Here is a 12,315-nt window from a genome sequence, read left to right on the forward strand (position 1 = left end):
AAACCCGTTTTTATCAGCAATATTATTTCGGACACCTGAAAATGGCAGCGAACAATGTCGCAAGAGAAGATATTAGGATAGAGCTATTACGCCCCAGCAACGGAGAAGACTTGCATATGCGCATGTCCACACGTGCTCACTCCACAACGGCCTGCACAATCCGTCCGGCAGCCTTGGGTGGCACGTTTCGCTGTAGTGTCGGTGGTAATGCAGATCACAACAACAAGAATGTTGATTTCAAGTGATTTTGAAAGTCCTCGCCTTCGGTGTATGTGCGAACGGCGTTGAAATAAATTAGAAATTATGATGCAAGCACGTGGCGTACTTGCAAACGTGTTTGCCTTTACACAAACTCCGATAGCCAACACCGAAGCGCTCGCAGATACGAGCATCGTTGCACTGCGCAATAGCTGTTCGCCCAGAACAACGCTGTCCCGATTGCATGCGCGCTACATTGACAGTGGTGTGCAGAAAACGTGCGAAATTGAGTGACAGAAACAGCAGCTCGTGAAAGTCAACGATGTGTGAACGAAGATAAGCCGCACATAGGGCAGCATAATGAAAGGCCGGAACTATGCGAAAAGGTTTGCGCGCGCTAAGGCAATCTTACCTCCGTATTCAGAAATGTGTATTAACTTGAAGCTCATGCTTAACTTGATAGAAATGACGCCTGGTGCGAACGCGCCCAAGATGCTCATTGCGTTTCTTTTGGTGCGTTCACGACAGGTGCCATTTTAATCAAGTCAAGCATGAGCTTCAAGTTAAGATGCATTTCTGAATACGTGGATTAGACTTCCTTTCTAATGGCATCACAGAATCGACCCTTCCATAGCGACGACGAACAGCTGGTCGTTCTGAGTTTTGGTACCAAGGTACCAACCTCAAGACAGAGCCAGAAGCAGTTCGTATGCGGCCAGCTGGGACATTTGCAGCTTTGACAGCTGCCGAAACGCACTGCGCAAGCCGCGCTGAATATGAATAAGCGGCGGCATCGCCGAACCTAGCAGCGCTAAAAGGTTACGTCACAATTTGTAACGCGCCAGCCTTGCTTTGCTGGCGTTATTTTTATCCAACGCTGAAATGCGCATATGCGACAGAACAGCCTCTATCTCTATCGTTATCCGAATTACGGCCGCCAGTTTAACCTTCACACACACACACACACACACACACACACACACACACACACACACACACACACACACACACACACACACACACACACACACACACACACACAGCAAAAGATGTTCCACTTGCACGGGGCCTCTGAGGAACCTACCTGAAGGGGGCATGTTGCTCCTACATGTAGTAATATGTATTCTTTAGAATGCTATCTTAGTATTCTTGTTTTTCTAATGATTCGGAATCGGTGACAAATCAGGCTACTGATCGGGCTGCCAGCGTTATGGACCGAAGTAACATAAACGCTTGAGTGCAGTGGGGTCATGCGGGGGCCCGGGAGCCTGCGTGCCCCAAACTCCTCAGTCTGTACAATAAAGTATTTATGATGATGATGATGACGCTGCCCCGACTACTTCTCTCAATACCACTGCGAAAAGTCGAACCAAATGGCTAGAGCCACACACGCCGACAGACGTTTTCAACGAAAAGATCCTTCGCAGTAAACACCAAAAGCTAAACCGCGGAAATTACGGAAGAGCTATTTGCATCCCTATGAAACCGTTGTGACGTCAAGGCACGTGGACGGCGTTTTGTGCCCGTGTGCATGGGCGCGTTCCTCACCAACTCACACCAAGCAAGACGCATCTTAGACGAGCGAAAATACAGTATTTCATCGACCATATAACCCTGTCACGTGCTCTAATGAGAACGCAGCAGCGCAAGGAGGCGGCAACGAGTCAAGGAACTAAAACACATGGCCAGACTATAAGTACCGCCTTCCTGCGTTGCATGCGGTGAGCGTGCTCCGATAGTCGCACATCGGCTTTCCGACAAGCTCTATACATCTTCCAAGGAGGACACTCCATAAGCCGAAAGCTTTACGAATATGTATATCTGTTCGCGAAAGGTTCTTTATCCTCCACCCTTCTTACGAAACAGGGGGGAACGGAAACCTGTCACAGTCCGAAGGCTTGGCCTTACACTAACTGACAGTTATCGTACATCCGCCAAAGCTGCACTGACAGAAAATATGAGATAATGCCGGTCAAGCCTCAAAATGGCAATTAAAAAGACGTATGGAAAAAAGTATTTTTCTTAACGCATGTAGTCGGGAATGTGCTCGACACTACGTAACCGTGCATAAAAATCGCGAGAAGAGAAATACATATATAATTGCAAAATAAATACGTGCTTATCTACGAAAAAGAGTTATTTCGAAAGAATCAAGAAGACAGTTTGCCATGCCCTTCACAGCAAACATTAATGTAAACACTACCTATGAGCACAATACCGTCCTGGTAATTTGATCTCCCTGAAGCGCTTGCTGTCCTCATCTTCAGAGTATGTTAGCATAGGCGATCGACAATAACAAAGTTTAATGTTTAGTCCAAATAGGCCTGCGTGTTTTGCATGATGCACAACATACGTATTATTCGGCCAATGGATCGGTGGTAAAACTAACGGATGGCGAGGACATCAATTGCCTCCGTGCCCATTGAGATTGTGCTAAACTCGTCGGAATTTTATAAACTATTGCGGAAGCTGAAACCATTTTTAAAAGAGTTTTTTTTTTTTTTTTTACGGGATTTGCGAGCTGCTGTCGGGCTATTTATATGCCACATTGATCAGGGGTAGTAAATAGTTACGGTAAAACAAGGATAGCTTTGGCCGGCCGCGAAATTCTTAACCCAGCGTGATAACCATGCATAGCAAAGTAGAGCGGCGGATCCTGGCTACCAATTCTAGCCACCCTATCCTGGCGGAAAGTAACGCCCGTTGATGAACCACTATGACGAAATGTGGAAAACAGCGCTAGCCCGAAACAAAAGGAAATTTACCAACGCCATGCTTGCGCCTATTTTCCGTGCAAGCGATGCCTTTTCCATATTACTGCGTACACTGCGAAAACTTTAGCACCCGTACCGAGTTTCGTGAACATTTCGTGATACTACGCCGCGTTAACGCTGTGCTGCGCGCCTTCGAAAGAACCTAGCGGCTGGCGTTCCGTAGCAGAACAAAGTTTGCTGCCCGTAAGTTGAAATGCCAGCGGTCGCAGCTAATTGCATGCACGCTTGACGCTGCATGCAGGAAGCATTGTATGCAATATCAACGCTGGTCATGATGCATATGCGTCGCTCAAAACATTTAGCTCAAGGCGAAAACGAGTGCTGACAATACCCCGCAGCTAAATACACGTCATGACAGGTTCGACCAGAAGAAACGAGAAGAAATTGATGCGTGTGCTTTCAACCAAAACATTAACGCGACAGAACGTACTCTAAAATATTCAAAAGAGTTTTCGCAAACGATAACATACAGTACTACTACAGCTATGCATCCGTACGCCTTGAAGGAAGCGGCTGCATTACTGTCTGTGCCCGTCAGTTTGTGGTTGGATCATCATTTCGTTGCACAAGATATGCTGTGTCTCTACTACCTAGGGCTCACAAGCAGCAAGATTACTTATTTCTTGCTAACATATATCGGAACAGCTCGACAATGCAAGAACGACTATGCTTTGAGAAGTGCGCGGGCAGGCAAGTAATACTGAAATCAGGACAGAATTGAAAGACACCTTTCGTCATACGTTGCCATAGTTTCACAAACATTCTTTGATTATGCTTACACGGGTTCATGAAATTGAGTGAGGCTAGAAATGAACTGCATTCCTTGAGATGCAGTGCCATTAATGATAAGTTTCCTTTTGAATAAGGCAAGTTATATCAGCACACAGCGAATTGGTAACTGTAACCTTGCTGCAATGTTCGTAAGCATTACTTAGTGTTCTTGCGTGTGATTGTTTTCTACAGCAAACGTACTTTGACACATTGTAAGGATGCGCTCTCGAAATGTAGTTGTAAACACACTGCGGAAACGAAATCCGATGGCCTGCGCACACGCTTTAAATGGCCGGAGCGATTTAGTAAGCAGGAGCTATTTACACAGAAGGGTAGGCACAGAACTTCAAAATTCCGAAAACAAATTATGCAAACTAGAGAGAGCTGTCAAGCCGGTCCAAGTACAAGAAACAATGAACAAAACAAGACTCACCCTAGAAGCCAGACGACGATGCAGAAAGCGAAAGACTTTATCGCCATCCCGAATTTTTGGTCATCGCAGCTTTGGTCATGCTGGCGTGAAGGCGTTGAAGCACAGTGAACTTGGAGACCCCTAAGTGGTCGCACGCATCGCCTGAGTACTTCACCAACAATCGTGCGAGCTGTGACACACAAGACTGACGTGTATTAGGAGCGTCCTTGCGGCGCCTACAAAGGCTTTGAACATTGGTTCGCGCAGCACGTAGGTTCGTCGCACTGGTAGCTTGGGGAAGAGAGAGGGCTATGACGTCTTCGTACCTCGGCGGTGTGCGGCGTTGAGCCTCGTCATAACACTGGTCCCGAGAAGGAGAAACGACGTTTAACGGTCACTTTTGTGGGAGCACACGCCGTGAGCATGCTACGATTCACAAAAGCTGCACGGGTCGGGCCTAATTTCCATCACTTTTCTCTACCACTTTTGCTCTCGAAAGCTACCGGCTTACCCTAGATGATTGCAACGCTCGCAAACCCACGCCTTTGAAGTTCTTGACAGTGAGCGCCATCTGTGAGGAACGAAAAAAATTAAAAGAGTGTTTATGCGTAATAAAATACTTACACTGAAATAAAATACTGAGAATAAACATTTTTATATTAAAATTAGTGTTTTGAACGATTTTTTTAAAAGTTAAGTGCAGGGTAAATAAAACGCTGCTCATCATGCGGTAGCCTGACTATAGGCGGCGCGGTCAGTCCAGACTAGTCAAGACATTCGCGCTACCGCGAAATTTGAACAACGGAAGCAAACACATGCATCATCATTTGAATGATTTGATACAACGTTCAACAACTTTAGGCTCTTCTGCGTCCCTTTCTTTGGGCCTCTCAGTGGAGGAGCCTGCTTTAAACACACGGTATTTCAAACGCTTGGTGTGATCCACAATATCTCGGCTGCACTAGGATGGCTGAATAACAGCGCACCAACAGCGTTCACACAAGCCGCCTGGCTTATAAACATAGCGCACCTTACATCCTTGAATCCCGTCGTGAGAATGTAATGTTCTAGTCAATGTTCTTTTTTTCTTTTCATCATTTCGTCAGTGATCTGAGCGGTGCTCCGCCCCCGTTATCACAGGGATCGATCGGCCTTGAACGATCGATGATTAGTTACGAATATAATCGAGCGAAAGAAACCCTTACATTAAACCACCCTTTAAACTCATTTCAAAGCCGAGCAGTCGATGCGCAAGCGGAAAACTATTAAAAATTAACTTCATCGCTTATCCCTGCTGCTTCTGAATGCACAGGATACCTTTCTCGCACGAAACAATGTTAATAGGTGCGATGAAGTTTAATGCATAGTTATGCACTTCCCGTCGGGCGAACTTCTCGATGGAATGCAACTTTCAGTGACTAATACGTGTGACTGGGCGAGACTATCCCTTTTGCGTTTTCATCCCTGCCCCCTCACTTTTTGAAAAATTTTCTCCTTCCATACTGAAGCTTGTGCCTACTTTATGACAAAGTTCATGTATGTCAAAAGAACTTCAGTTTGGCCCAGTTGGTGTTTATTGCATATCGTATTGACCGCAAGTAAAGACGGGGACAGCGGAAAAGAACACAAAAACAACACGGGCGGTAACTTTCAAGTGGTTTATTCAGGGCAACCCGTGGGCATATATAGACAAATAGAACATGCGCAGAACGCAGCAAACAAGAACACGCATGAGCCTAGCGGGGCAACCAATGACAAAAAAAAATCTATCTCCGATTGGAACAACCCAACGGAAGTGTCACTAACACAGTATTGGCCTTTCTTTTTTAAGTGATATGCCTCCATCAGTTCGCGTGCAGTCTAGTCCTGGCTTCTCCCCAGAATCTTTATCTCCTTAAAAAGGGGTGCACAGGGGCAGGCATTGCAGTGCGCCAGGCAAGTGCGCCAGTTCATCTTTCGTTAACTTTTGTTCATGTTCTCTGCCTCGATCATTCAGGCACCGTCCTGTCTGCCCTATGTAGTATTTCCCACACGCCAGGGGGATTTCGTACACAACACCTACATTGCATTTTGCATACGGCTTGGTATGGCTCTTGCCACAGCCTTTTCTTCTTTTAGCATCACGGGAGGTGCGAGGGCGGAGCCGCGACAAACGCTGGCGGCGACAGCTTAAAAGGGGCCGAAAAGACAAGGTGGACTCCTAACCTGCCTGCCACCTTCCTTAGGTTAGCTAAGGAAGGTGTGGTTAGCTTTTGATAACCGGGTTAGCTTTTTCTTCGAAGTTTTTGCGTATTTATTCGATGCCAATTCTTGTGCCTGCACGTAAAACATTTTTGAATGAATTGATGAATTCAAATTTGTTGATCTTTAGCTAATGTATGTAAATCCACAAATCCAATTAATCAGTCTAAAACTTTTATTCGATACACAGCCCTAGAAAAAATATTTGCATTAACGAAGTCACAATTTAAATAATGAATATTACATTCCAGATGTGTACTACTAGGCATAACGTATACAAGTTGTGAACGTAAGGCATGTAATGATCCTGGACTCGCTGTATTTATTATAAAAGAATGCACATTTGATTTATTCGAGTTGGGCAAGACTCATCCCATTCAACCTTCCGTAAATATATACAGGGTCCTGAATATTTGGCTGCGCGTGTTCAAAAAAAGATTTTGCGCTCACCACTGCGCTGTTCTTGCTCAAATTTTCCAGAACGATCGCATTTTGGCGTCGACTTCGTTTAGTAGAAAACTTGGCGCAATTAATTACCTAGTTTCTACGAAAAAAAGTGGAAATTTACCTGCGTTTATGAGGATGCAAATTACTGCTGCAACTGCCCAAGCATAAACTTGTGTCGCAACCTGTCGTCATCTGTAGAAACCAGCGTTCACGGAGCACAGGCGCCTGTTCCAGACACCGTATATAGAAAAAAAAAAGCTTTATAAACGGTGGTTCCACGAGCGGGCAACACCACTTGGCAATACACGGCAGCTCTCCCTGAAACGCTGCTTTCTGCAGATGACGGCAGGTGGCGACACAAGTGTGTGCCGGGCATAGACATCGCTACTAGATAATCTCGTTGGGGCATAGAGTTAGTAGAACAACTCTAGAGGAAAAGCTGGGCCGGAAAAGTGGGAACCTCTAGGGCGCCGCCCTGGGGCGCTATTCTGGACATTCCGCCATTTTCTTCGATGCGTGACGTAGGCGCGACGCAAACAAAATGGCGCTGGTGGACCCGTTTTGCTTACGTAACGTCACGGAGGAAGGAAACCACGGAGGAAGGAAACTAAGGAGAGGCCCTGACGTCACTCTTTGTGAAGCTAAAGTGAAGCAGGAAGTTGGCGTTGCTCATGGCGTTGCTCCGCCTATCGGGCCAGCTCTCCTCTCTTGTTTACATTCCTCGCGAAACCACGCCGCGCTGCGCGCAACCGTGCTGCCCGGACCCGCGCGCTCCGCAGCAATACTAAGCAATCGTTAGCACGTTAGCATGATTCCGCGAAAGAGGGCAACTTTTCCCGCGGATATTCCTTCGTCCGTAGCCATTGCCGTGGCGCGGTACATTGCGTACAGCGTTGCATGCGCATTCATTTCACGAACTTTAGTTCCACCTGGCCACAGCAACATCCGGTACAGCGCGGTCCAGGTAACGCAGCGCAACAAATCACGGAGGCCAACGCAAACCTGCCCGCACGGCGCCTTTGCCACGGTAAGTAACCTACGGAGCAACACGTGCGAGCGCACAGAACAATAACAAAGCCGCCATTTTGGCCCGAAAGGCGGGGCCACTACAGCAAAGAAATAAAAAAAACAGCAAAACAAAGGAGAACCTACTACGTCATTTCCTCCACACTTTTCTCCTAGCGCGCGGAGCGGGTAGGGCCTCTCCTCAGTTTCCTTCCTCCATGAAGGAAGGAAACTGAGGAGAGGCCCTACCCGGATTAAAACTGACTACTGTCACCAAGTCTAGCAAGCATCTCAGGAGCTGGCAGCCTCGGCGCGTAGCAACATGGCGGCGCTCTTGCGGTTCCCGATTTTAATGCATGGGCCCTATGGGTCAGGGCCGCCTTTTCAGACGCCATTTTTCCCTTAGACAAAAACAATTTCTCATTTTTTCTTAATAAACAGGTGAATAATCGTGCAAAGTGTTATACTAAACGAAGTCGACGCCAAAGTGCGATCGTTCTACAAAACTTGAGCAAGAATACGGCGCGCGATAAGCTCAAAACCGTTTTTTGAACACGCGCAGCGAAATTCAGGACCGTCTATATATATATATACATATATATATATATATATATATATATATATATATATATATATATATATATATATATATGTGTGTGTGTGTGTGTGTGTGTGTGTGTGTGTGTACGAGGAGAAAGGGGGCCAAGTTGCCCGATTGTTATTGTAATTTGTGTAATCTCCCCCTATGCAACTTGACGTCATTGCTTGTTGCCTTCTTATCATATAATAAAAAACCGGCCCCTCGGTTCCCTTTCTTCTAGTTCATTGCATAACGAGGGTCTCGAATCCGGCAACGTTGATGCTTTTAGGTAGCAAGTGCGGGTTTATTGACCAGTTGCCTTCACCCAAAAAGATCACGTACTCGTGACGCCTGCGGCAGAAAGGATGTTCCACATCCGCCGCCAAGGTTTGTGAGTGGTGGCTCTGGCTAACACTCCTAGGGTTACTTACAGTAGTAAAACACAAATACCCCAGAAAATGGATGGGAGAACGGCGCCAAGGTAGCTCAAGGGACAAGAACATCGCACACGTAATGCAAAGACGTGGGTTCGTATCCCAAGTGAGGCCAGTTGTTTTTTTTTCATCCACTTTCATTTCCATGTATTTATCATTTCTGTATTTCTATTAATAAGTACAAGCAATTTCCCCTGTGTGGTCCTTGGTGTCTTTTTTGTTGGCTTCTTATAAGATATATATATATATATATATATATATATATATATATATATATATATATATATATATATATATATATATATATATATATACTCCTGAGTTTCGAGGTGTATTAAAGTTCACAGATTTTTGTGAGCTTTTCAGAAATTGATGTTTACGTTACAGAGACGAAAAGTGAATGTTAGTACTCCACAATCATCGGCTGTTTTAGCACAGCATGATGTCCAATATATTGAACGCTGGAACTCTACCCGGTCATTCTTGGGGTAGTGGGTATGCAGCATCAAAGGGCAAATTTAATATTAAAAATGGCTTCGAAAGTGCAAAATCTGTTTAATAATTAATATTTCATCACAGAAAAAGAACGAGCGATAAAGTATGAGAAATAGAACTTACTTTTTCGGCGGCCGCCGTAGAAAGCCATGCTGCTGAATGCCGCCATTGCAAACACCTCTGGTGGCCAAACTACTAATGTATTTTCAACAAAACTTCATGGGTGGCGCTAGTAGGTGTCTAAAATATTGGAGAATTTGGTTTTACGGGCTAAAACATGCTGCGGCCTGGGTAGTGGTGGAGCATTTGATGTCCAATATATTGGACAAATTCCCCATAGCTGGAACTCGGGAGGATATATTATACCCCTGATGAAGAAAGTTCAACTTAAGAAATTGTTGGTAAATCAAACAGTAACTCTGACAACGCTTCATCGTGCCTTCGTTCAAGTTACAACTACGAGCTGATCCACTGAACCCCTCATTGCACTACACACACACACACACACACACACACACACACACACACACACACACACACACACACACACACACACACACACACACACACACACACACACACACACACACACACACACACACACACTATACACACTATATATCCATTACACCTCGGCATAAATTTTTCATTTACATGTGCCCTAAAGTTAGTAATTAGCACGTTAAATAGGATCTTTTAGTTAATTAGCAAAGTGGGATTGAGTTGCTGGAAACCCGAAGGAAAAAAGCCAGACTTAAGATTTTTTTCCCCATACTTCAAAGGGTTTTGAAGATAAAAAAGGAAAAATATGCCCAGTTCCCTGCAAATCGCAGCGAGAGAATAAACCACAGCAGAGCCTTCAAGCCTTATAACACACGTGTTGATGTTTTTCATTATTCTTTTTTGCCGGATGTAATTGAAATGTGGAATGCCTTACCTGATGTTGCTGTAGATCAGACGGATGCGCAAATATGAATGCTTGATTGATATTTTGTATCGTGAGCACCCAACCTGATGCTATGAAATGTCAAATTTGCTTGTGTTCTACTATTTTCCCTCCCTGCAACAACCCTCAAGCGAGGGTTAACAGTATTAACAAAGAAAAGAAAGAAAGAGAAAAAGAAAAGGTCATCGTTCACTTTTTTGCTATAATGTTCGCCTGGCCCTGCAGCCTATAGACCGTTTTTTCCCCCATGGGCATCGCCATATTGCATAGGCAGTGGTGTCATCTATAGGCAGTCGGCATGCTGACTTGGGCGAGCGTTCGGTGTGGTATGCCATGGTATAATCTCGGCGGCAGTTTCTGGTGGTTTCTTCGTTCTCATGCGGTCTATTTAGCATGACATGGCGTCTTCCACGCGGGAAAAGGTTTTGTGAGATGACCTGAAGTGATTTAAGTCGGCATGGCCGGAGTTTCTGCTGGCGTTGGGGCGAACGGAACACTCAGCGCGATGTGTGCGCGTGTTTGAGCCTACAATCAGTGTCGAAGATCAGTTGTGTATTTGTGAAAATTCGTTTCACGAATGAGACCTTACTGTAGCATTTTTACTGTAATTCTAAGCTCTGGTTTAGCTGCAATGAATTGTTACGCAACATATGAAGATCCTAACAGCGGGGTATGACGTTCTGCTACAGAATAAGTGTGCTGTTTACTTCGACAAGCGTTCAAATTGTTATCTGTAAATACATCGCGCGACTCCCTTTTTGCTGGACGTGGTTTCTGTTCACGAAGAAAATAGTTTTGGCTAATAATAACAGCCTACTATAGAATTTGAATCACAATTGTCGAGTGGTCGAGCGACTAGCTATAGCTGCAGACTGCGCGAGCGTCCGAAGCAGTGCATGATAGATGCATATCTGTGTGTTCGCTATTATGCAGGGTCCAAGCATGTGGCATGACCATGCTTGGACCATGGAGTTAGGCCGTGTTCTATTATTTCGTTCTTTTTTTGCGAGATAAAATATTAAGAACTTTTTTATCCGACTTCTTGGTCTCGTACAATGGGTGGACGACAGTCCACCCATTGTCGCCATGCCGTCGTCGTCATATCATTCTAATCATTGTAGCATCATCATCCTATTGTCGTTATGCCGCCGTCGTCATATATACCAGATCCGTCATTTCCTACGTCATGCCGTCATCCTCGTACCCTCGGCATAATTTCGGCAACGGCATTACGTTGTCATCGCTCCAGCATCATCATCCAATTGTCGTCAGGCCGTAAACACTCGGTGTATTTCGATTTATAATTAGAACCCCCGGTGGTCAAAATTAATCCAGCATCTCCCATTACAACACGCCTCGTAATCAGGTCGTCGTTTTGACACGTAATACGCGCTTTTTCTTTCTTTTTCTTTTTACTGCGACCGAGTATCACCAATTCACTGCGATTCACTGTCAAGTGAAGGCAGCTTGAATGTGCAATTTCTTTTTCCTCGCTTTCATCACGTCCCTCAATCCAATATGTCCAACGTGGAGGCGGGTATAACCGTCACACATGCAGCGCAGGCCGTCGTGGTGCATATGCGCACAAAATACGCAGAAGCAAGGTTTGGGTACGGGCGAGTTGGTATTCCATTGTTTCAAACATCACTTACAGCGCATGGTTCCTTGTGCTGTACGCGCTGTAAGTGATGTTTGAAACAAAATACGCGAACAGGATTTTTTTGTTGGTGTCAAGCACGCTCTTTTATTTACGGCGCTTGTACGGAGCTGCTAACGCAACAAATTCGCTAAACTTAATTGACCACAAGAGTGATGAGCGGATTAGGTTTTATGCGATTTTTCATCGTCTTGTCGTGCTTTGTCATGCTATAGTGACCGTTCCATCGGTTAGCTAAGTAGTTTGTTTGGCCGTAGTAGACACTAGACAGAAAGACAGAGAACTTTAATTAGGTCCTGAGGTGTACTACCGCTCAAGAAAAGAAAGAATCTCGAACCAACTTGTGTGCGTTCAC

At 45.2% G+C, this 12,315-nt stretch overlaps 1 protein-coding gene across 1 annotated transcript in view; it reads right to left on the reverse strand.

The window, feature by feature from the left end:
* Positions 1-4,725, reverse strand: part of LOC142579984 (SUN domain-containing ossification factor) — a 172,698-nt gene extending 167,973 nt beyond the window's left edge. Inside the window, exon 1 of the mRNA XM_075690698.1 lies at positions 4,177-4,725. Coding sequence (XP_075546813.1) covers positions 4,177-4,223 — 47 coding nt within the window. The 5' untranslated portion in view covers positions 4,224-4,725. The remainder of the gene's footprint in view (positions 1-4,176) is intronic.
* Between the last annotated feature and the right edge of the window lie 7,590 nt (positions 4,726-12,315).

The sequence above is a fragment of the Dermacentor variabilis genome, chromosome 1, assembly GCF_050947875.1.
Source record: "Dermacentor variabilis isolate Ectoservices chromosome 1, ASM5094787v1, whole genome shotgun sequence".
Lineage (NCBI taxonomy): Eukaryota > Metazoa > Arthropoda > Arachnida > Ixodida > Ixodidae > Dermacentor > Dermacentor variabilis.